The 26,731-nt window shown below is 36.3% G+C and overlaps 1 protein-coding gene across 8 annotated transcripts in view; it reads left to right on the top strand.

Annotated features, from left to right (window-relative positions):
• NIPBL (NIPBL cohesin loading factor) overlaps positions 1-26,731 on the top strand; it is a 161,277-nt gene that overhangs the window by 81,877 nt on the left and 52,669 nt on the right. For 3 of the 8 annotated variants that reach the window (XM_075079886.1, XM_075079885.1, XM_075079889.1), the window contains 2 exons: positions 5,207-5,839; positions 18,577-20,136. The exons of 1 other annotated variant lie outside the window; for it this stretch is intronic. In XM_075079886.1, the coding sequence (XP_074935987.1) occupies positions 5,207-5,839; positions 18,577-20,136 (2,193 nt within the window). The remainder of the gene's footprint in view (positions 1-5,206; positions 5,840-18,576; positions 20,137-26,731) is intronic. 4 more of the 8 variants (XM_075079892.1, XM_075079891.1, XM_075079888.1 and 1 more) reach the window with 3 other exon arrangements.

The following is a 26,731-nucleotide window of genomic DNA, read 5'->3' as shown; positions in this document are numbered from 1 at the left end:
GTATAGCTGCTCTTTACTGATAACTTACATGCGTATTGCAAGTTGTTTTAAACATATTGCTGTCTTTCTGTAGAGCTTATCTCTCTTCCTCTCATGTTGTTACAATTTCTCTTTGATGGATGAATTAGAAATTTGTGATTCTTCTCACTGAATTTCTTTTGTTTGAAAAGGTTATTCAAATTAGTCAAGAAAGCTGTAATTTTTCATTCTGTTTTTAGGGGCAATTGTGGGCTTCTCAAAGACTCAACATCAAAAGCTGTTATAATCTTCAGATTAATCAAATACTGTCTAATTCTGTTACATGAGAAGTTATTAATGACAAATATTTTAAACTAGTGTTCTTAAGACAGTGCTCTGGAATGCTGGACTTGTTCACCTATACTCCCTTCATCCATTTTTACCAAGAACAACTGATAGTCTATGGACACAGTTTTGCAATAGGGTACACTGCAATCTTACAGTGTTTTTGTCTAGATCATACTTCCTCAGTTTGTTAGTGAAATTTTTATGAGAAGCAAAGCCGTGCTGAAGTCCAAATATGGCACTCAGTTCTCTTTAATCCACACGATCTACTGCTTTACAGAACAAAATTATTTTGATTTGATGATACTTATGAAATCTACTTTAGAATACTACCTCTTTATTATCATCTCAATCCTTACAGAAAAATTGTTCTTCTAATATGTACTTAATTCATACAGACAATGTATAATACTCTGGGCAGTCCTTTACCAACCTGTTGAAGGGACTGTTTTAGCCTTTTTGAGTCTGCTGGAGGCACAGATTCTCAAGATGATTATTACCCATTCTGAGATTGGTTTAGCCATAGTTCCAGGGTGAATTTGTCTGATTCCATTTTCATGAAAACATTCCATTTATGTCAAGGGGGTAAATAGGAACATATTAAATTAAAAAAATGAGATGCTTCCACTTACATGTTGTAACTGCAGTCTCTTAAAATCTTTTGGTGGTAGTGTGTTCCTCAGGTTCTGTCATCAACAGTTTCTTAGCTCCTCCAACAAACATCAGTATGAATGCAATATGGACACTCTGGTTCTTTTCTCCTCTCCAGCTTCTGCCTTTAGGAATTTATTTACTGTATAATTACTTATATGTAAAGTCTAATAATCCACATGTAGCACATATGCATTCCTTAAAGCCTCTCTTTCCAAACACTTTTCCAGTAAAAAGTCTGGAATGCCGTGTCCAGGTTTGTACAACAATTTGGTATCCACTTAAACAATGTTCCTGGAGTCTTGAGGATCACTTTGCTATGGATTTAAAAAGGCGTAGCACTTGAATGTTCCTGAAGTTTCTCTCCTATGTGCTATGAACTAAGTATTAGACATTAGTCTTCATTTGTTCGGTAGCAGTTTTTTTCCAGTTTTCATGCATAGAGAATGATACTTTTGGCTAAAGAGGATGTTGGATGACTGAAAGACTTTCTGTCAACATATGGGAAACTTTACCTGCAAAAGCGTTAAAGGAGTATGAAGATACTGTTTTGAATAACCCTTTGGAAGGTGTGCAGCTGAAAAGCTAATAATTCTTTAAAATTCTATAGAATATATGAATCCTAGTTCCTGGTAACCTTAATAGTTGCTTTTTAACCATGTGGTTCACAACAGAGACTGATCAGTGGTGTGACTTTGGTGCATCAGTTTTGAAAGGCAAGTGGTCTTTCTATGAAGAGGCTCAGAGATGATCAGAGAAAATATAATGAATGCTTAAATAAGATGCAAGTACTGTGGTGTGATTAGAAAGTGTGCAGACAAAAACCTTAAAATAGAGATGTCAGTGATGTGCAGAGTCTTCTGGACAGACGGTTATTTGTTTGCTACCCAAGTTACTGATGCACAGTCAGCAAGCAAAGCCATTCCAGGAGTAAACAAACAAGAAGTGGTTTTGAAACTTCACATTTTTAAGAAGGCTAAGTCACTGTCAATGCAATGAATTTTATAGTTGCTTGCATTGTGAAGAATTTGATAATTATCAGTTAAAAGTCACAGAAAAAAAGGTGTTTACAAATTGCTACAGCGGTTGATGAAACTTTTCCCATACCAGTGCCATCTACCACTAGGAATCAGTAGGAAAACTAATTAATTTAGAGAACCACTCCCAGGATTACCATGGGTGGTCAAGATGACTGTTACTGAAAGACTATGGGGGTATTGTTGATGGGTGTATTTGTTTTCTCTAGGAGCCTCATTTCCTATCGATGTTAACTGCTTCTCAGCTACACTTGGTGTTATCTCCTTGACCATCAGTATTTGCTGTTCAGCAATAATATAATGATCTTCCCAAATCAGTAGACAGTCTCTTTTTACCTCATAAGTTTTACATTATTCCTGCCATATAAAAGCAGATTGCACAAAATTCTTTTATTGATACTATAGAAGATCAACTACAGAAAATCAGAATTTTTTTCTCCTGAATTACTACACAGACTTCAGTTTAGACTCAAAAGCTGCCTACATATTTTTCTGTTCTAAAAGAATATTCTGAAATTCAGTTCATTCCCAAAGATCATTTCCAAAAACCATTGTATGATTTACAGCAATGACAGCATTTTGTAGAACAAGCCTTCTCACCCTTGGAATCTTGACTAGTTCAGCAAATAGATCATACCTGCCTGCCTATGTACTCTTTCCACAAAAACATCTCTTCTGGTATCAGCAAGACTTGTAAGAGCTTTGTTCTCAGACATATAAAGCTCAAGCCTTCTCCCACAGGAAATATTCCAGACTGACTTCAACAGTAATAGGCACAACTCTGTCTGTATAATGTTTTGTCTGAAGTCTCAGCATCCAACAGAATGTGGTACATGTTCAGTGTGTGATGCCTGTTCAAAACTGCTAATGTCTGTGGTAGAATGAAACTGTTCCAGAAAGCTTCATCTTTTTTAATTTCTTTTCACCTCAACACATAGGCATTGTAGCTTCAAAGCCTCCTTGTTTCCATCATTACATATCTCAGAAAAATGTGAAGTTCTTGCCAGAACATGTACTCTTAAAATGTAGCAGACAGGCCTTACTATCAACACCTTTCAGGGATTTCCTTCAGGAGGAAGATACTTTCAAATAACTATTCGTAGTGCTGCCTAGGAGAGGGAAAACTTTACTTTTGTTTCTTCATTTACTGGATTCTAAGTATGTTCAATGGAATGCAATGAAATCCTTCTGACCTCCTCAAGTCTACCCAAAGATAAAAAGAACCATGTTATCTGTTGCTGCAGTGTTATTTTTCATCATGACAAATATCAGATCAGACAATCTTGTCATGTTTACTTAAAAGTTTAGGATAAGGAAGAACCAAATCCGTGGCCTCTATTTGAAGTGTAACTGTGAAAAACAGTAAATGTTTCATTGTTGCAACTTCAGAAGTGTTCATTTAGGACATAATTGAAGACTAATATGTCAGTAAGATCTCTCTGAAAAGTTCTGAGCTGCCTCTAATATTTGTAGAAATAAAAATGCATTTTGTATTTCCTCAGTGGTAGTCATTACCATAAATGAAATGGGTAGCTAATGATTTCTGCTATACATTACACTAAGACAATCTTGTAAATTACTAAAAGAGACAGTAATTGCAGGGCAGGAACATCACAAGAGTAGGAATCTGTGGTGAAAGGCAAGCGAGAGATCTTCATAGGGTGTAGCCAGGAATTCAGTACTGGTGTTTGAGTGTGGTGTCTAATTTGAGGCGGGGAGGTGAAGTAGTGGAAAGATCTTGAGAATAGGGCTTCCCAACATTGTAGATGATATTGGCAGAATATAGAGTTGTTAGTTATGGTCAAGGAGGGTTAAGATAAACCCATTTCATACCCTGCTCTTTATATACAGAAGTTACAGAGCTTCTCACAGAATGTCCTAGGGAGAGAAAATCAGTATAGCAGTCTGTGTACTTCTTTTGTGTGAATTGAAGCTTTGCTAGAGGTATCCAATTTTTTTTTCCATCTACAGGTCAGTACATTGCTTAATAATTTTTAATGTTTCTTAAAATATCTGGTAGAAATTTAAGTTATGGAAAAAAGCTGCTTTCTTGTTTAGTGGTGTTTATTGAACGAAGCACGTAGGGACCTGTATTCCAATTCAGTTTTGATTGTTGTTAGAAGTACTGACCTGTGATGACCTGAGCCAGAATGACTAATAGTAATCTCAGTCACTGCTTTATGAAGATCAGTATTTCCCAGTGGATGAATAGAATCTGATAAATATCTGCTTTAACAAGAGGAGGCTGGCCCTACTGGTCCATCCCATAGGTTTTTCTTCCCCCACCCCTGCCACACCAGTATTCCTTTTTAAGCAAAAAATTGAGCTCAAAATTATAATTGGGACAGGTTGAGAATCTCCTCTGATTTTCAAAGCTTTTTTTTTTCTGGGATAACAGTCATGGGGAGCTGGTTTAATTTGATGAACAAAAAATTTAAATGTGATTAATTGGAGAATGTTTTTAACTAAAAATGTCCTCTTTTAAAAATTTCTCTAGATACACTCAAAGCCCGGAATAAGTGCATGTAAAAGTAACAGTTCATACATTTTAAAAAAAAGGAAAAGTGGGGAGGGGGGAGAGATAAGGCAGGGAATGGTAGGAAAATGCCTTAAGACAATTAGTGTTTTCCAGACAGTAATAACTGGGGAGGTTGGAATGAGTTTACCAAAAATAAAACAATAATTAAAAAATTGAAAATTAATTTTCAGAATAAAAGTTAAGGAGGTTGTGTATGTTCTGATTTTATTTAATTTTAAATTTTTTTTAATTAAAAATGTGTGGCTGAAATAGCTAATGCCTATACACTGATCATTAAGTCTTCATCACTGGACCTTATTAAGAATCTTTTGATCTTTCCTTTTTCTGTAGTCAACTTGCTTTCACTGACCATTTTCTAATAGTTGATATTCTGAACTTGCAGGTACAATTTTTATTTATTCTTTTTTGGTGGTGGGTTTTTTTTTGTTCCATCTTCTCTGAAATGATCCCTTCTCTACCTGCAGTGGTGTGCTAAAATTCCTAGGAAATGCACTGCAACTATCTGGATTACATCTTGATCTAGGAATTATGTACTTCCTACCAATCTTATTTAGACCTTTTGTGAACACAGATATATGTAGAAATACACGTGAAAATTATATAGGTTATATTTAGTGTGTATTTATATAAACATGAAACAACATAACTGTTCAGTTTTTCTGAATTATTATTCTAGGATCAAGACAACCTTTAATCCAACAATCTCAGCCTCCACCTTATTCATCACCTAGAGATGTTCCCCCAGACATATTGTTAGATTCTCCAGAAAGAAAGCAAAAGAAACAAAAGAAAATGAAGTTAGGCAAGGATGAAAAAGACCAGACTGAAAAAGCTGCAATGTATGATATCATTAGTTCTCCTTCCAAGGACTCCACTAAGCTTACATTAAGACTCTCTCGTGTAAGATCTTCGGATATGGACCAGCAGGATGATATGCTTTCTGGTTTGGAAAACAGCAGTGTGTCAGAGGGTGATATTCCTTTTAATGTGCAGTACCCAGGACAGACTTCTAAAACGCCCGTTACTCCACAGGATGTTAACCGCCCACTAAACGCTGCTCAGTGTTTGCCGCAGCACGAACAGACAGCTTTCCTTCAGGCACAACAAGTGCCTGTTTTACAACAGAACACTTCAGTTGCTGCAAAACAACCTCAAACTCCTGTGGTACAGACACAGCAACAGGTTTCGCAACAAGGAACTATAACGTCATATGATGAAGTAGAATTGGATGCATTGGCTGAAATTGAGCGGATAGAACGTGAATCAGCTATTGAAAGGGAGCGATTTTCAAAAGAAGTGCAAGATAAAGGTAAAAGGATTGTGTGTGTGTATACACTATATATTTATATAAATATATATATATGCGCATAGAAACCCCATATATATATATAAAAAACCCTTCCTGTCATTGTCACATAGTTCAATTCCGTTTACTCAGTGTAGGTTTATCTGCGACATTCATCTCCATTCCCCTCCAACAATGAACTGTAATCTCTCATATATGCATATTTTTAAGATCTGGTATTCTTTATTTGGGGTCTTAATGGATGGAAAGTGAAGTTCTTGTGTTTCAAAATTATTTTTTAAGGTACTTTTAGTACTCTTACTTTGAACCATGAGACTGAATGAGGTACAATTGACATTGTTTATAGTTTCTAAAATCCCAGCAGCACCGTAAGTCAAAATTTGTCATAAGTTTTGGTAGTTGAATTATTAATTAACTACCCATGTTGCCTGATTTAAGAAAATACAGGAAAACTCTTTTATCCCAGTTCTATTCATATACCCATTTGAACCTAATGTGAAGGAGGTGTTAGATTAAAATCACATCTATTCTTTTAAAGGCAGTGTAATGATTGGGTAATATATACTACTATGTTGTCTCCAATGTTTGTTCAACTGGATATTCATTATTATGTAGGCATTACAAGCTTTAGGGAACTACCATATATCTATATAGTCTCTAGCACAGAACCAGAAGAGCCTCTGAAATGTTTTCTATTCACTTCAGAAACTACACTGGTTGTCTTAACTGATTTCATTGAATCTATCCTCTTTGGTTTGGTTTTGTTTTGGTTTTTTTTCTGTTGTTAACTTGTTTGAAGGCCTTAGGCTTCAGAAGTCTCAAAAGTGGATGCAAAGCCCACATGTAAATCTTGAAGATAAGTTGTATTTTATAAATTAGATAGTGATAGGTTAACATAAATATTTTTCAGAAGCTTCCTCTGCGCTGTGTTTAACTTCTGAGAAAAAATCTTCTAGTGTATAATGCTAACTTATATAGATACTCCCAAGAAAAATCTTGCAGAGTAGAAAACAGTGTAAATTCTGCTTTTGGAAGTTCATAGGTGAAAATGGTCAATTCTGGGCCTACTTGCATTGATGCAACTGAATTTACATGCAGTTTGGGTCTTTAACCAGCAGAGAGAGCACAAATTTTCTCCCTATTCAAAGATTTCTTTTTTTCTGTTTTTAAAGATGATGGGCGGGGGGGAGAGTGTGTGTGTGTGTGTTTGTAAATGTGATTGTTGCAATTAGTAAAACATTTTAACGTCTTAGATATTTCTTATTTGGTAACTAAATCAAAGTCTTTTCAGGAAACGTTTGTGAATATATGGAGAAAATGTGTGCTCGCCTCCAAAGAAATCTCTACTGTCTTTAATTTTAATGAAATGAGGAGTTTGTTACTTTGCTTAAATCTCTTCTACTACTTTCAAATATATTGAAGGACTTGTGGTTTGTGTCCTAGTACTTCAAAAGCTACTTTTATATCCACACACTTTATGTAGAATCTCAAGCATGTTTTATTTGAGAAGCATCTGGAAAAATGCACTGATTTTTGAGGGTACACAGCACCCTTCAAACACTTGGAAGAAGACTAAAACATGCTTCCTCTTTTGTTCTGGCTTTCAGGAAATGTTGAGCATTAGTTGTAAAGTTTGTTTACCATAATTACATAGCCATGGGCAGACTCTGATTTGTTTCTTTTGGGGAAAGGAGCGATTTTTATAGAATGTGATCTGTCCCCTTCATCACCGCTCAGTAACCATCATTCCAAATAAAGATTCCAACCTTTTGCTTCCCTTCTACCTGCATCCTCTGGTATGTCTCAGCTCTTCCTGAGTTCCTCTAATTGCTATCAGTCAGGTGCAAGAGTTGCTGCCTTTATATTGGGACAAATGATTACCATTTATTCACTGGTGGTAAGTTGCCCCTCTGCTAGACAGCAGCTATTTTCACTTTGGCTGCTGAGGTTTCAGCCATGAGTGAATAGTATGGAGTAGAAGGATTTTTAGCGGTGGTTCTTATTTTTTTGGTACTGCTTTTGCCGTTGCTTGTAAGTTTGTACTATGTCTACAAGTTGATACATTCCGGGATTGTTCTAGTTACAGCTGTTTGGTTTCATGTGACTGCTGGAGGAAGCTTCTTCTATTGTTCCTATGGAAATATGTCTGTTAGAAATACATCCAATAATTCCTAAATACGTCATTCATTTCTGCAAAGCTGCTTACTGTATTTATGCAAAAACCTGGCATTTGTGCATTTTAGTACACATACTGTAACTTCAGATCACATAATGTCAAGAAAATAGTGTGATTGTAGCAAGTACTCAGTCTAATTAGAATGGGAATGCATAGTGCTAGCTGGTGCTTTGCAATAGCAAGTGTCCCTCTAAAGAACTTACTCAGGATGCTAGCACATGCTAAAATCTGTTTGAAAGCATCTTTGCTGTTTTTGTAATCAAGCCATGGGAATATATATCAGTCACACTACACTTCTTGTGTAGCACACATTGTTGTCTTCCATAAATTACTTTGTAAGTTTTCATGGAAGATTAGTGGTCTCTTCTGTCCTTTTTTCAGACGTGAAATCTCCATAGTGCTATGCTTCATCAAAGGTTTGCAGATGCTTTCTTTTCAACAGTGAGGCTTTGGCTGGATATGACATGTTCTTTCTAAGCTTGGAACCAGTAGTGTGGTGGAACTGTTTAATCCAGAGAAGAGGCAGAGAATTTTTGTAGGATGTTCTTGCTAAAAATTATACAACTACTACACTTGCCTAAGACAATGCTAAGGTCTTTTTTTTTTTTTTTTTTAATGCTGATGTCCTTTTATAATGTTTGGTACAGGTGGGGAGCGGAGATTGGAGCCTTTGGTAATTATTGTACTTTCTGTAATAAATTGTTAATTCTAACAAAGCTTAAAATATTCAGCTTCCACCAAACCGTGGGACACAGTCCCTGTTTCAGAGGTGGAACTAACATAGGGTTTTGCAGAAAAGCAGCATATCTTTCTGGAACCTGATTGTCATGCTTTTGCTTTCTGAAAAAGGAATTCTTAGTGCAGAAATCACTAATGCAAAATCTGGCAGATTTGACATAATGTATGTCAGATATGCATAAGGAGTGATTTTGTAATATAGACCTTTTGCCTCATACCTGACTGCTTTTCAGAGCTCTGTTTTAATAATTTTATCCTTTCTCTCTCTTTGGATCTTGGATTAAGTATTTTATATAGTCTTTTCATCATGATAGAGAGGTGCAAAGTTTGAAAAAGTTGGTGTCGTCCTTGTCCTTTATGTGGAACGACAAGAGTCCATCTCCTCTTCCTACTTTTTCCATCAAGGAAGTCTCTCTGTATTGGTTAATTTTGCAAGTAATTTGTCTGTATCTGGTAATGAAAGGAATAGTTGGAGATTTCAGAGGTTAAGGCACTTGGCACCAGAAGTTACATTCTAATACATCGATTATGTTAATAGCCTCAGAACAAATAAATAAATCCATGTAGCATGACATACCTCAGGTCTTCAGTTCCCATTGCCCCCCTCACAATGGCCTCTATACATACCCTCATCAGATACAAGTTGTCAATCAATACTAGATCCTATCTTCTCTTTTGAAAGGGTGTGTAGTATTACAGATAGATCCAGCTATTATTTCTCAAGACTCAGATTATCTGAGTGGGGAAAAAAGTGATTCAGAGGGGCTAATGCAGAAAGGGGTTATCTTTTTCCACAACAATCAACAAGTGAACCATCCTCTGCTTAGGTGCACTGTGATCTTTTGATGATACAGTTTCTTTAGAAAGGTAATGAAGTTTCACACACACTTTCTTACCTTCTAATCACAGTCAGTAGTCACATTTCCTGTGCTACTTGGTGCTGTTGAATACTTCTGAAACAAGTCGAGGTCCATATTCTGAACCTATTTTGTTGACTTAACTGGAGTTGTGCTTTGTTCATGTTCTGAAGTTGACTACTCCAAGAAAGTAAAGGAAATCCGGTTGAGTTTTAGAAAATTATGTCCCAGGAACTTCTGTTCTTCTCAGGAATCTTTTTTTCCTTGCGCAGGGGCGGGGGGATATTGAGGAAGAAATTTCATTTTGGTAACCTCAGTTGCTTGCATTAATTCATGCCTTGCCACTGTTGAAATACAAGTAGGTTATTGTTGTGTGTAATCAAGTAGTTCAAAGCTAGTCAGTCACTTTCAGTCTAAACCTTTCCAAGAATATTATATTAAGTTCTTCTTGTTCTTCAAGTTTTAGAGCTGCTACTGAATTAATTTTCAGATTCAAGGTTTATACCTCAAGATCTCTCATGTATTTATAAAAGCCCTAAATACTGTGAATCAAAAATATTTACGATATTAATGTTAAAAGGAGCTCTGAGTCTTCTAGGAAAGGGAAAAGAGAAGATAATATTGGAAATTACTTGAAAAAACAGAAAGTAACCCATATTTTTTCAGAGACTCTTTTTCATATTGCTTTAGTTATTCATTCAGAGTTGCTAAATTTTCATTTGAGCTCTTCTGTACCGTATTGTGTGTTCACTGTTAGATTTTAGCGTACTTCAAAGACACTTTTATATAATGCAGCTGTCTTAACAGGTTAAGGAGTTCTACTTTTATTTGTAAAAGGCACAGTTCTCTGGAGTTTGTGAGAAGAGTAATGAAATCATTAATCACTAACTATTTTATTGAGAGGCTATTTTTTTTTTAAACTTAAAAGCATTAGAAGCATTTTTCAAACGAGACAAACCTACTCATACCTGTGGTTTTTCTTCCCTATATATTTTACCTCTGAGGATCCATTTACCCACTTCTGTGGAATCTTACTGTGGATTCTTTGAATTAGGAAGAAGTGAAGCTGTAATAACTTTATTTCCAATAATGGGATCAGTTAGGGGGCATTTGGATGCCTGCTGTGGGCCCTTCTTTTTTTAGTCCGTTCCAAGCCCATAACAGCAGAGACACACATCCCAAGAGTGTGAATCTGCCGGAGCAAAACTCTCAAAACTACAGTTATAGGTAAGTAACCTTTTTCTCTTACATTTTAAGTTCTTATCCAGCTCCTCTCCCTTTCTCCCTGTTACCCATCTCCCCCAAAAAATTCCCCAAAGAGGAAACTAATAGAAGAACGCTATTAAGAATGAATAGTTTGTTTACATCTAATTTTATCTAGGGAATGAATTAAATGACAGAATGTGTAATTATAACCAGTATACTAGCATTCATTTCCAAAAATATGTTATAGGGGGTTTATTTCCTTAAAAATGGAGCTACAAGTGTAGTGATTTGTATAGTAATCTTGCAGAAGATGACAGTCACTAATACCAGGAGGTGAAATGAGAGAGTGTAAAATATAAATGATTGTGTCTCTGTGTAGTAGGACAACATGAGAGTTAGGTATCATGTACTTAGTGTATACAAACTTTTATTAGGTCTGCATTTCATAGTGTGACGTAGTGGATGAAACTGGCATCTCATATAGCTTTCCCAAGAAAAAGCAGCTTTGCAACCTCCAGTTCCTAGAGATGACTTTTATAGTGTGTGTGTGCGTGTGTGTGTGCGCGCGTGCGCGTGCGTGTGTGTGTGTGTGTGTGTGTGTTCAGAAGTGTTTTAAGAAAAGTAAGGGGAAGAAATTCCTCTTCTGTCTAGAGAAAATTGCAATGAAGTGTTGCAATGTTTCCATCTATCTAGGAAAAACTACTTTCTCTTATGTTTTTTATAAAGAATGAAGAACACTTAATTTTTTTTAAAAAAGAGTAGAGGCATATTTTTTTAATGGCATTTATTTTGGTGCGTGTGTGTAACATGAAATTAAACTCCCCTGTTTATCCCAGGTTGTGCTTTACGTAGGGCAGCACAGAAGCCTGCTCTTATAAGCAGGCGTAGAAAATAACTAAAACCTAGCAGTTTGGTAAGAAGTCTATCTTTTTTTATCCATAGTGTAAACTAAGATTAGAAAATTAAATATTACTTGCATGTAGTGCATGCCCTTGATTGTACCTGTTAGATGGATGGGAGGATTTGTAACATTACTTACCCAAAAATGAGTTTATTTTGTTCCGAGACAGTCACTTGTCTATTATGCATTTAAGTCTTGATAAAGAAATGGCATGCATCATTAATAAACCTTACTAAGAGTTTAAGCACAGCATTTCTACAGTTCATAGTCAGTAAGTTCACTCTGACACCAACCTAAGAAGACAGAGACTTTCTTTTCATTATCATGCAGTACAGATGTTACTGGATCTAGTTAATTGAAGATATTTTTGAGTGCAAGGCATGATCTCAGAATAAAATCAACATCTGGAAGGGAGATTTCAAACTCATTGCTTATTTCTAAAGTTTGCTGTTTATATAAATGAATTAAAAACTAATTGGATATGTTAATCTGTAAGTGATACATAAAATAAGTAGTTTTCATTAAGTCTACTCTTAGTGTGTTGCATTTTTTGTGTGAAATGAGGTGCTGCATTGTGTATTTCAAAGTAATTGCACTTCAGGTTTTGCTCAGATATCTTAACAACTGAGTTTACAAAATTACAAGTCTTCACAAAGCAATCACATGGATAAAACCCAGCATTTGTGTCAAAAAAATCTATCTCATAAATAAATCATATTGTTCGTAAAAGCAATATAAAATTCAGGGAGGTTAAGTTACAGCATCCAATCTCTAAAAAAGTGTAGATGCCCTATTATACTTTTCTGTAGTTCAATTCTTGTTATTTTCTAGTGGAATGTTACTATAGCTGACAGGGAATAATGAGTTACCAGACATCCTTAAGTAGAAAACTTCATAAGATCATATTTCATTCTCCAGTTACACTGATTTTGTTGTTATATTTAAGAGAGCAAGAAAAATTTTACCAAAACAAAGATCTGAAGTCTGCTACACACTAAGGCATGTCAAAGACTCCTGTAGTCTTTTTGTGTTTTGTCCTTTTTGCACAGTGACCACAAGTTTGATAAGGTCTTTTAATGGATTGCTAAGAACTAGCAGCTGTGTCTCTTTCTCAGCAATCCCTTCCGCTGAACTGCAGCAGCTAGAAGCCATTTGGTCTCTAATTTGGAGCCTTTGGAATTACGTTGTGTTCTGTAAAGCTTCTTATACCAGGATCATGACTGTACTTCCTTAGTTTCTTCTGTAAGGAAGCAAGCAGTGAGAATAGAATTTTTGACCTGTGTATGCTGGGTCTCTCCTTCAAGGGGAGGAGCTAGTATTGTGGGAGTCTCTTCTGCTGATGAGAATAGCTGTCCTTCATTATTCAACTCTTTGTTGGCTTTGGTGGGAGGCCAGGTGAGAGCAGACTCTCATGGTCAGTAATGCTGAATGTTCCTGGAGGAGCGGAAAGATAAGAATGGATATTTGCCCTCACTCCACTGACAGGTCATCCATGAGTACCATTAAAGTAATTCTAAACATTCCTTGTACCCAGAGTAGATTGATTGGTTTAGATTCTTGTGGTCTACAAAACACTGTTGGTTGGGGGACAGGGCTCTTGGACAGCTTTGAAGACATCTGTGAAAAATAACTAAGGAAACAGTTGTCAGTAAACATAGATTTGTTATTTAGATGGATATTTATATGTTACCTGTTGAAAATTCCTAATCTTGACTGTTAGCTTAAATAAGGTAAGCTTGTAATTGGCCTCTGGCTGACTTGTCTCTGTGTTGTTAAAAAATTGAAAGTTTGACAATAAGTAATAACTGCTTAGGACTGATATATTTGGTTTAAATTTATTCATTGCTGATTTAAATAGTTCAAATAAGTGGTATTTCAAATTAGTAGAGGCATATCCCAGTAATCTCTGAGGAGTGTAAGAGCTTTAAAATACAAAGTTCTACCGTTGTGCTTTAAAAAAAGAAAGTTTCTACTGGAGTAATCGAAATGGTTCATCCAGAATTCAGCATTAGAAGATCAATCATCTTTGTGGTTCTGAAACGGAGTCCATTCACTTTTAACCATCTTGGATATGAAGCGTCCACTGAATCCCTTACAAGATGTAAATGGGGAAGTGATAATTTATCTGTTGTGTCTTTTAGATCATCCAAGATCATTCAGAAATCTCTGGATTTGAGAGTCTACCAAACAGTATTAATAGAGTAGGCTGTTACTATTCTGCTAAAATGAAGCTTAGCAACCATGCAAATGGTTATTATTTAGACTTCTTACCTTAGATGTTTAGAAAAGGCCCATTTCAGCTTGCTAGGACAAGCACTTCTAGAAATTTTTAGGCTGTCATCCTATTATACTAATTTGTTGAAAGAGTTTGATCTGGGGTTTAAGGCAGTCATCAGGTTTGCAAGAAAGCAGGAACATCGGAGATGTCAGCACTAATGGTGTTCTGGCTGCTGTTTTGGAAAGATTTCAGGTTAAATGGAAGAATGGAGATGCTTCTTTAATACAGCTCCCCTCATCCAGCTGCTGTCCCTAACACTTGCTCAGCTTCCAAGCATATCTGTTTTCAGGATGGATATTCTTCAAAACATGATTGACTTGCAGTGTCAGCAGAAATGTATTTGAAGGTATCTGTGGTTATTCCAGTGCAATGGTTTTTTTTGCACAAAGCTTCCACAGTAAGTAATTAATTTCTAAATCTGAAAGTACACGTCGTTTTGACAAACAGATATTTCCGAAGATGAAGGCCACAACCTGTCTCCAGGAACACTGTTCATAAGAGGACAGGTGAGACATAACCACTTGGGAATTCAGCTCATCTTTTTTTCCATTTCAAACTTGTGGTTCCTATAATGTTTTGTTTCTTGTACCACAGTGACCCATTTAATTTGACAGAACATCTCTACTATTTTTTAGAGTAAGGTAGTTTTTCATCTTGCTTTGCATACCAAGGTAATGCCTTTGGTGAGTATGTTGCAATGCAAAGAGAATATCCGTGCAGATTTGCCAAGCCAAAAGGATGTATACATAAGAGGAAAACCTGGGATCAGACTGTGCTCTGAACCATCATCAATTTGTTGAAGGGACTGAACAAAATATAGATATATTTTGGATGTATCTTCATTCTTGGGGGGGGAGGGGCAAATAATGTTTCTAAAAAGAAAAGAATCTGAAAACAACAAACTTGGATACCTGATCTCTAATATTGTCAGAAAGCTCTTCTGTGGCTTACTACATATCCTTTTTATTATGAAAACTGTGCAAAGAATGAAGCAAAAAGATCCTGGTCACGCTTTATTGGTCTCAAGAGCTTGTAAGCCTACATGTTCAGAACTGTGGCAAGTTTTGAATATAGGTCTGCATGGTTTGAAAGAAAAACATTAGTCTGATATTTTGGCAGAGTCCTAGATCCTGATAATAAAAAGGAGTTCTACAGTCTATGGAATGAAGCAGATGAAACTTGGATACTGATGCCTTGAAGGATATGAAGTATATTTGAATGAATATTGTAAAAGTTACCAAGTTCATTTGTTCGTCAAAACCCTAAGGGGTCTTGGGAGTCATGCCTTAACAAGGTAGGCATATGCAAACTTGCATATATTTAATTGCAAAAGAGAAGATATGAAGATACCTGTTTTCAGAAGGTAATTACCCTCTCCTCACTTCTCTGATTCTCTACTGATTATTCTCATATGGTTCAAGGTGAGTTCAAGATTTCATAAAGCCCTTGAACCCCAATGGTGCAATTCAGCTTTCAGATTTCTGCAGCTGTCGTGGCAACTTAAAAAGTTTAAGTGCTCAATCAGTGGAGTTTTTTTCATTATGCTCAGTGAAGATAGTGGTGCTACATACTCATCCTACCTTTTATGCCCTAGTTCAACGTGATATATTTGTACACTTGGGATAGCTTTTTTGTCCTAGATCCAGAAATCTCATAGAGGCAAAACAGTAATGATGAAGTCTAGTTCTGAGGATCGCCATCAAGATGCACTGGAAATATGAAGAAATCTGTGAGGAATCTGTAGCTGCAATCAGCTTGTCATTTAGGAAAAGAAAATTTTGAAGGTGTCCCTTTCTTCTCAGATAAGATGTCAACAGGTTGTGGTTATAATAACTTAATAAAACATCAGTATTCAGTTGTCAAGAGAAATGAAGATGGTGCATCGGAAGAGCTCTGTCTTTAGAGGGAATATGTATGCCAAGCTGCGGTGTGGTCATCTGCTTATATGTTCTCAACTTACAGTTTGACATTTTGGATGATGAAGAGCAGCAGCACTTTGAGCCTAGTCAGTTACAGAAGTTCAAGCAAGAAAATACATTCTACTTGAATTGTTTTGGTTGTTTAATCTTGGAGCTTTCAGCATGAGGGCTCTGAAAGGTGAGTTTTGGTTGATCCAGCTACAGCTGTTTAAGGCATCACAGCTCCTGGCCATCTGCCTTGGCCCTATAGGAGGGGAAGCAGAGGGAAACATCTGCTTGGCTCTTAACTGACTTGTTCAGCCTGGTAGGTTAATGCGAACCATCTTCGCTAGTGCCTTAAGGTGATGCACTGGACAATGAAATGCACTTGTGGAAATATGAATGTGAATTCCCTTCTGCTACAGGCGATAACCTCTGTTAAAGGAATGGGGCAGCTAATTGATAACAGTAATGTCTTAAAGGCTACTGTTAGATCCACCATCAGAGTTTTACAGTGTTTTATCAGTGTGGCTGACATTTCCAGGTTAAAATGAAAAGGCTGACTGACTTTTTCTTAAAAACACAGATATCCTAATTCGTGTTTCAAAATTTAAAGAGTTTTAATTGAGAAATAAGGTAATGATGTATGTGGATGTATGTGTATTAATGTATATGTATTAGAGGAAAAAAAAAAAAGACATTTTGAAACTTATTAGTCCAGAAGCTTCTACTTCATGACCATTCCTAAGACCTGCCATGAAGCTCAGTGATGTCAAAGCCCTCTTAGAGACCGGGAGAAAAAGATTTTTTTTGGCACTGCAGAAAGGTTTAAAAAAAACACTTGTTTTAATCATTAGTGTAGGTAAATGAACCGATGTAAGTTCTCATTCCAATCCAACAGTTGCTGTAGTACAGAAAAAGCAAAAATCTCCATGCTAAAAAGCTGCACCTTTGATTTGGCAAATTTATTTTGCTTCACATGTCTATCATAAAGTTGGCAGGCTTTTATTGAACTTTGAAAAGTTCCTTATTTGCAGTTGACCAGTTTCTGCATGGAGTTTATTGTTTCTGTCTTTACTCTCTTTCACCATTAAATGTTGTACATAATCTTGGAGTTTTAGGAAGTTAGAGGTGTAAAAACAGCTTTGAGAATGAAAACGGTGGCAAAAAATCCTGTTCACATCACTGGAATTGACCATGTTAATACTTGTTATTGTGTTCTAAGGCTAATTTTGGAGATGATCCTTCAAAGTTTTTATTTTTCTAAATAAGAATCTTCTACAAATATAGAAGAAATTAGAAGTCATATGTTATAGTTCTGGTTTACAATTTGAGAGGGTGGTGGTTTTTTTTTTCCCTTGGAGTTTATTTCCCTATTCCTTGATTGCATCCTCCTTACCATTCATTCTCTTGTTCCCAGAAAGAGAGCTGGCTCATTGCATCTGGTGATAAAGCACCACAAATCTAGGCACAAAATAAGTTACTTGTCTGACGTCGCATTTGTGGTCTAGACATTTTGACAATAGATCTACAACAGAATTGCCAATCTATGTTTAGTAATTTCTTAGAGTTAGTAATATTCGCTGATTACAGAGAAAGTTATAGGGTTTTTTTGACAAATTATGCAATGAAATGATAGTTGAGAAATGAGAATATAAGCCATAGTGCAGGTAAGGCATTTGGTTTTCCTGGCAGAAATTAATTTTAGATTAGAGTACTATGTTGGTAATATAAATAGGTTGTAGTTTAAACTAATAGAACATACTGTTTTGGATATTTTAATGTGCTTTTCATTTCTATGAATTATGCCAAATGACAGGGTGTGTGGTTGGCTCACTTTATTTTTCTGTATTCTACTCTTAATGATTTTTTCGTATAAACTCAAAGGCTTATTGCAGAGGCAAGATCTTGACACTACATAAAATTATCACTGCACTTTTTATTTCATCCAGAAAAAGCATTATGGTTGCAAAGGGAAAATACTTAAGCTTTTAAATGTGTAGTGGCCCCCCACCTAATATGAATGTGCTATGGTATAGACTCCAACTCTTGCTATACTGCTTAGCTTCAAAGAGAAGCATGGAGTGTTGGAGCTGTTTTAATAATTTTTGTGCATTGTTTGTGTGTTCCCTACCTAAAATATGTGTGAAGTCCAGCTGAACAAATTAGGGAGAACCTCTGTCTTAATCTCTGCAGATCCTTGCTTAGTTCATGTATAATGAAGCAGGCTGAATCTGCAGAAGAGAATCTACCAGAGTAGTATTCCTCAAAGAGTAGTTGTGGAGGTGCACCTTAACTTTGTCTTTGTAGACTTTTGCTTCAAGCATAATTGATTAGTTTGGGGTTGGTTTTTTTTTAAATGTTTTGTTGGTCTTCATGTATTGCAGCTGCTTTATTAGATGGTTTTCATGGATATTTTACAGGGACTTTGGTTTCATATGTTTAGAGGGTGGCTTTTTTTAAGGATTGACACCTGTGGTAGGCTGTCAATGAGTGATAGTCTGAATACATTAAAAAGTATTAGCTAGAGGAGTTCTATTCTTGCTTTTAAATTAAATGGATTTTCTTGTGTGTACACATACATGCTGAGGAGGATTAATTGGCGGGGGCAGAGGGGAATGGACATTCTTGCTTGGACATTTACCAGTCTATGTATATAATTTAATTTTTCTCTTTTAACTTGCAGATAAGCCTCTAAAGAAGCGAAAACAAGAAAACAAACCACAGGAGGCTGGAGGTGCTACTGGAGGAAATAGAGCAGCTTCTCAGGAGACAGGTTCTGCAGGAAATGGGGCAAGACCAGCATTGATGGTTAGTATTGATCTGCAGCAAGCAGGAAGAGCGGACTCTCAGGCAACAGTAACTCAGGATTTGGACACCATCAGAAAACCTGAAGAAATTAAGCAGTATAATGATGGGTTTGTGTGTGTTCCCCAGGAAGACACTGCTGGAGTTCTTAAATTTAAACACGAAAACCATCCTGAGATTTTTAGGAAAAAGTCAGACTTTGAGGGTCAAAAGACGGATATCCAACAAAATGAAAACAGGCAAATGGAATTTCAGCAGAATGAGAGCAGAAGGTTGGAAAGTAAACACAATGAAAACAAACAGTTAGAAGCTAAGCATGAAAGCAGACAAATGGAAGTGAAACAGAATGAGAACAGACAGACAGAATCAAAACAAAATGAGAGCAGGCAAATGGAGATGAAACAAAATGAGGGAAAACAAAATAATGGCAAACAGGACATAAGGCAGAGGCCTGAAACACCAAAGCAGAAGAGTGAAGGCAGGCCCGAAACACCAAAGCAGAAGAGTGAAGGCAGGCCTGAAACGCCAAAACAGAAGAGTGAAGGCAGGCCCGAAACGCCAAAACATAGACATGATAATAGGAGGGACTCCAGTAAACCATTGTCAGATAAGAAAATTGAAATATCTAGGCATAAACTAGATGTGAAATCCGATCCTTCAAGGGTAAAACCTGAAAGTAGATCTGATCCAACAAAACAAAGGCCTGATGGGCGCTCAGTTTCTGATACACCGAGGCGTGACCATGATAGCCTTAAACAAAGATCTGAGGACAGGGGGGAGTCAGAGAGATACAGAGGAGATCCATCCAAGATTAGAAGGCCTGAATATTTGAGATCCTCAAACAAAAATGAACATGATTCTAAGCATGGTATTAAATCTGATGGTTCAAAACCTGAGAAGTTTGAAAGGAAACATAGGCATGAGTCTGGTGAATCAAGGGAAAGGTTTTCTCCTGGAGATCAGAAATCAAGACCTGACAGCCCTCGTGTTAAACAGGAAGGTAAAGGAGATTCTAGTAAATCAAGACCTGATAAAACTGGTTTTAAATCACCCAACAGCAAGGAAGAACGAAGGACAGATGGTAATAAGAGTAAAGTAGATAGTAATAAAGCACATGCTGACAATAAAGCAGAGTTTCCCAGTTATTTGCTGGGGGCAAGATCTGGTGCACTGAAACATTTTGTCATTCCAAAAATCAAGCGTGATAAGGATGGCAATGTTACTCAGGAGTCAAGGAAAAGTGAATTTAGAGGTGAACAGAAGGATAAAGTAGAGAAGATTGGGCTAGTTGAAGATCTAAATAAAGGAGCTAAGCCTGTAGTTGTCCTTCAAAAGCTTTCTTTGGATGATGTGCAGAAATTTATTAAAGATAGAGAAGATAAATCAAGGGGCTCTTGTTTTAAACCTAACAAGAACAAGTCATCCAAATCTAATAAAGGTAAGATTTTTTTTTTTGTTTTAATATAACTGCATTATATCTTTTACACTCCTGTTCTTTTAGATTTGCTATTTCTGTGGTTAGAAATTAAACGCAAACATTTGATAGTCACCTTATATGCTTGCTTATATGGTGATTTTGGGGAACAAAGTGAAACTCGTCCACGGACTGCTTGTTATTGGAAATCCTGCTGTGATGTACCTGAAAAGATTTGTTTACTCCAGTGAAAATAAAGTGAGAACACATAAATGGTCTTAAGCTGTACTTCAGCTACATTAGTTTAACCTGTTAATTTATCCAGTGAAACGCAACTGCTGTATGTATGATTTAAACTGGTTTAAGTGTGTCTGTATAAGGGGCTTGAACTACTGTAACTAAGTCAGTGTAGTCGGAGTGGTGGTGCTTTGTATAGAAGCCTTAAGATTCTTTTCCATTTTTAATTGGGACTGAAATGTGGTTTTCTGAGGCATGTTTTGACATGATGCAGTAAGAACACAGTTACAAAGTCCTGTCTGCCTCCTTTACACTATAAATACAACTCTGCTGGGGAGGCTTCACACTTGAAGATGTGTGACAGTAAGCTTACAGAAAGGTTCTGTCTTTGGGAGAATTCAGACATCATTGTTTGTAGGGACCATTGCATGCAGAAAGAGGAAAGGAACTGGTAGACAATTGGCTGGCAATTTCAACTTAGTAATACCCACAGGAGATAACTCAGAACAGCTTGTAGGTTTCATATTTGGTTGATCGTCTCTTCTACAGATATAACAATTTTTTATATGATTGCTTTTCTTTTTGGTGCTCTAATTTTGGCTTGTTTGGTTTCAGACTGAAGTAGATCATTTCACATTGTGAAACTGATGTCACTAACTGGTCAGGGTTCCTTTCTTTTTTAATGTTTAGCATTTAAAGCATTTAAATATCTTACATAGTTATGTTTATAGAGTTGTCATGTCTCAAAATAGACCAATCAAGTGGCGGGGGAGAGGATTTCAGCCATATGCAGGAATAATTTATGAATGTAGTTCCTGGCATATCATGAATTCGAGATTAAAATATTTTCTTCTGTACTTGATCTGATAAGAAATGGTGTAGAAATAATCTTTGTGAATGTATAACTGTGTTTATGTATACGGGTACAGAGGTGATATCTGTGTAATGAATTTATTATGCTACATCTGTTCTCTATCTACTAACCTGTTTGCATTAATTCTTAAAGACTTAATAATTCAGGAAGTGTATTACTTATTTGGAAAATAATAGCCTCCTTGTTAAGTATTTTCTCTTTATCCTAGAAAAATGAATATTTCCTTTGTACCTTTTTGAGGTTCGGAACAGGCAAAATTGGAGTTCGACATTGTGATATCTTTGTTGTCAGTTTAATCTAAAGATTTCAGATTAAACCTTTATGTTCTTGGTAGGGAATACTGAAAACTTTCTGATGGAACTAAGCTGCAGTCTCAGAAGGATAGATTTTGAGTTCACACAATTCTATGTTATTGTTAGATCCTTCAGAGCCATATATAGTGCATGTATGCTTTCTAAAATGTTTCTGAAGTACTTTTTTTGTGGTTTGTATTGTATGTGGTTATTTATAGACAATGTTTGAGTAATGTGTAAATGTTTTGATGACTTCTGTCTGATTGGCGTGACTCTAGAAGCTGTGTCACACATGAGCAACAGATTAATTTTAAAGTCAGCTTTGTAACTTTTCTGCAATGTTTCTGTGTTTTTTGTTTTCTGAAGTCATATATTTCTTACATACTCTCAAATAACTTGGGACATATTTTCCAGGGAAAGAAAATGATTGAATCTGATATCTGTCTTTTTGCTGTTGTATTCAGAATAAGGTTCTTAGAACAATTCCAGAAATAGGTTTTGTGGAAAGAATAATGTTGTAACTATGTATCTCCTACAAATCTAGTTTTGAGCATTCAGCCAGGCAGATTTTGGGAAAAGTGTCTCTGAACTTCAGATTTTTCATACGTAGCTTAGTTTTACCTCCCACACCCCCCCCCAACTTCCTGGTAACTTACTTCCTAGGAGATATTAGGCTGAATAACTAGGTCAACTCCAATGTTTCAAAAGGTTCATAATTTATTAAGGTATCTCTTCATAAGCCAAAGTATATTTGTCAATAATGGACTGATATAGAAAATACTCATGCCATTGCCACAATGTCCTCACTCCAATTGAGAGCAATAGTGTTCACTGTTTTACTCTGTGCCATTTTTAGATATCAACATTTTCATACACTAAGTGTAATTTTCATAAACATTCTTTATTTAGTTCATCCTGTATTTCTTAACAGATTGTAGCAAATCTTTTCTAGTGTTGCCTTGTAGCATCATTATTCCACTTCTCACATCCATCTTATTCCATGTAGCTTAGTATGTTTTGCTTTATCTTTCTTGATTTTACTTCCTTGTATTTCTTGTCCTTTGATTTTACTTTCTCATCCATTCCTCCCCAAGAAAATATCTTCTGCTGGCTTTGTCATGTACAACATCATTGCTGTGGTTTATCTGAACTCCAGTTTAAAATAGGGTTAGTTCATCTAGTTCAAAACGCCATTTATATAGTCCTTCTGTCTTAAGGGACTAATGCCCATCACTATAAAGCTCAGTAAAACTGACTTAAGCTAAAATTAATGCTTTGCAAACTGCAAGTCTGTACAACTTTTTACATTGTTTCAGTAAATTTTAAACTTGAAAACCACATGTTTATTGTGCATGTGGATAAAGCCTTGCATTGTAGTGCAGAAAGACAGAGTAACATTTTAATCAAATTTTATAGACAGGTTTGAAATATATGAATGTGAGGGATAGCTGTGGTACACAACTGTTAATATTGAATCATCCCAACAGTCCCTTTTGGCATTTACAAGGAAGATGCAACTTTTTCCTCTCTCTCCTGATCTTTGAGCGTTTTTCTGAAAGATTCACTCTAGCTCAGAGGAAAGTTACAGCAATGTTTTTCGTAGTATTTTTGTTAAGGGGTCTTATGGTGTAATTTTGTGGCCTGTCACATCCAGTTCAGAATGAGTTGTAACACTTTTTTCTTCCGGTTTTAACATCTGTGAATGCCTTTTATCCTGGTTTTAATGCAAATGTATGTTGTTGGCGGGATCCACAAAACCTTTCCCTTTGAGTTTGTGCTTGCAATGAGGACTGGCCATCTTTGCTATCCTTAATTTCCAGAGGTTCTGCGAATACCTTCTCTACTGCTTCTTAGAGCTATGCTGATCAGCTGTGTTGGGATGGGAGCTGTTAACAGTTTTACAGTTACTGCATTCCGAACAAGACAAATTTTCTTTTGTTAAAGTATGAAACAGATATAAGTAATGAGAGAAACTCCGTCTGTGTAAAGAGATGTCTGAGTCGATTTATAAAGTTTGAGGGATTGCCATATAGGTAATGCAAGTTTTAGTTCTAGGACAAATGAATACGTGTTTAAGACTTGAGCAGAAACACCTTTTGAGTCTTCCAATGTCACACAAAAAGAGTTTGGTGTTTTAAAAAAACCTAACCAACCAACCAAAAACCAAAAAAAAACACCCAACCCAAAACCTGATCTGCCTGCTACTCCTTCACTGTGTAGTTTGTTACAGAATTTCATTATCTGTACAGCACAGAACTTTAAATACAGGGTTTTGTTGCTCACTAGAAGTATTCCTAAATATTGTCTTCTTACAGGATCAACTGAAAAATTTACTGTTTAATCATCTTCATGTTGTATAGTTACAACAATGCTTCTAGATTTTTCTGTGTTCTGTGCTTGTGTGTTGGGGTTTCTTTTGGGGGGGGGGGGTGTTGTTTCTTTTGGTTTTATTCCATGTGACGTTTTCAGAGCCTATGGTAACTATAATTTGGCGTTTGTGTAACATGATGGTCTGTCTTTTGAGTTCTAGCACTGCTGGAAATAACCTCACTTGTGAAGCAGACTGATCACTGAGGTGCTCATCTTCTGGGTAGGAGTGACAAGAAAGGGAGTATTCCAGGATGAAAAGCTGCATCCAGATTGTGTTGGCTCAGTGAGCCAACTTGTGATGCCTCTCACAGACTTCTAGTTAGCACAGCAGAACTACTCATGAATACTTTCTGGTACAGCTGAAAACTGGACAAAAAGGGAGTATAAATTTCAAGCATTTGTTTAAATCCTTCATGGACAGGACTTCTGTAAGGATAAAATTAGCAAACCTTTGAGGAAAATAAGTTATGGATATTAACATGTCAAGCAGATTTTAGAGTTCACTCAAATTTATATCCAGAATAACAACCTCTTGATGCTGAAACAGATACACTGTTCTACTCACTGAAATCAGTGGGGCAAGCAGCTGTGCTGCAAAGAGATAAGTGGAGTACAACCGTACTCCCTTTGGAAAGGAAAAGGCTGCAACTCAGCTTGCTTACTGCAGATTGTGCTTTTATAAAGATCGCTGTTGTGAAAGTCCATAATGTCACAAATACGAAATTTGAAGTCACTGTCTTGAAGTTCCTGGTAGCAACTGCATTTGCATGTGGGAAGGCCAGAATCATAACCCACTAAGCATCTTGGATGTGCATGCACTGCCCAGTGGGTCAAGCATGTCATAACTTTCTCTGAAGTTCTGCAGAAAATTATGCCACATTTCAGGGAAAAAAGGATATATTTCATGGTTTACAGCAAGAAGTTTATAATGGTTCTTCTCAGCTGAAGTCTTTCAAGCTTCTCTTAAACTCTAAATTTAACTGGAATTTTAGAAAAAAAAATCACTTCCATAATTCTACAGTCTTCCTGTTTTTACTCTTTTCTGAGATACCAGTGACTACCTTTTTTCAACTTAACCAGATTAGAAGAGGAGCTGGCTGTCCCTCATGGCATTAGAAGTGTTTAAAAATAATGTTGGGCTTGCAGAGGATCCATTTTAATATACACCTTGCCAATTTAGCCCTGATTAATTTTTTCCTCCTTTCTGGATTGAACAGTTTTACAGTTCAAAAAATATTCCAAGCAGTGTTTAGTCAAAAGCCAAAACCAAACCATTTATAACCTGTTAAATCCACTAGTCTAGAAAGATCTAATTTCTCTAGCATGCTTTGCACTGGAATGGATCATTCCTACCTGCAGGGATTTTTTAGATATGGTGTATCCATCCTATCCCAGAAGGTATGTTGGGATTTGTATGGGCATTGTACATACTCTCTGGGGCCCTCATTTTTGGTGCTAGTTTTTCAGAAGCAGATGTTGGATATACTGGTATTGGTAGGCAGCAGGAATTCAGCTGTTAAACAGTGGAGTCCTTCCTTGTATTGATCTATTACCAGTACAGTAGGAGACGTTTTCAGCACAGTGCTTTGCCTGGAGGCTGCTGTAGTTATTTCCTACTTTAGTCGTTGCCACTTAGGTAAATATTCAATTCTTGCTCTCGTAGTTGTTCTTAAGTTTTCTCTGGGTAGTAAAAGTGAACTGTGTGTGTTCCACACCTAGTCCGTAGCAGCCACAATAAACTTGACCAAATTGACCAAACCCACTAGTTTCATTGTACTTTGGTTCATCCAAAATATGATGCCTTGTCTGTTTGCAGATTTAGGAGCGCATTGTTTGATTAGTTCATTTTTAAGAAATTACTTTGGCTCATGTAAGTGATAGAAATTTATGACCTAATTTGTTGGAGCAATTTGCTGAAAGTCTGAAACTGCCTTGGGTTGGTGGACATGGATGCTTGATCAGGTTCCTCTAGCTTTTGGGAATCACTAAAAGATATTTTGCATAAATAATTTTTGCAACAGTGCATTGTAATATGTAAAAATATGGGCTAGCAATTTGTCTGACATCAGTTACAATATGTAATGCAGACCTGTTCATGTGTCTAAGTATGGATGTTATTTCTTGGCTTATGTGTAGGAATATGTGCTCAAAATTTTTGGCTTAAATTTTTTTCTAAACAAAGGGTAAATTTGGCAAAATACTAATAGGGGAAAGCCTCACATTGGCTCCTGCTAAATTAATTTTTCTGTTGCTTGGCATTTCCAGGTGACTTTTTGTGTAAGAAAATTTAAACTGTGTACTTGAAATTTGGAATTCATTTTTGCTTCATGGGAACATTACTAATGAACAGAAGAGGATGAGACCTTTTTTGTTCTTTAAATTACTGGACTGTTTGCATCGAATATAGGTTTCTTAAATATATATACTGTTTAATTATCTTCTGAGCCGCTTTCCTGTAGTATTTTAAAATAAACGCAAAAACATCAGCAATCTTTTGTTGTTGTTGCGTATGTAATTAAGTTATTTTGAAGAAGCAAAACAAAAGTAGCTTCATGTGATTTTCAATGATTAAGGCTGAGAATGTTTCCATGATAGAGTGAGGAAAAAGCAGATGTGCCTGTAGTCACAGATCAGATGTAGATCATGGCATTTGTTTTGCTTATTCTCTGCAAAGATCTTGCTTGTATTATATTGCTTATATAGGAGTTTTTCTTTTATGAGAAGAAAAATTAATTTTATTTAATTAAGGTCTTTTTCTTAGATAAGGCCCCATGGCTCAGTTTTTAAATTAATCAGAACACGTGGCTGGGAAAACGCATCAGTCATAAATTTCAGATTCCAAACA

This window comes from Phalacrocorax aristotelis, chromosome Z (assembly GCF_949628215.1).
Source record: "Phalacrocorax aristotelis chromosome Z, bGulAri2.1, whole genome shotgun sequence".
NCBI lineage: Eukaryota > Metazoa > Chordata > Aves > Suliformes > Phalacrocoracidae > Phalacrocorax > Phalacrocorax aristotelis.
This window is presented reverse-complemented; position numbering and strand designations above follow the sequence as displayed.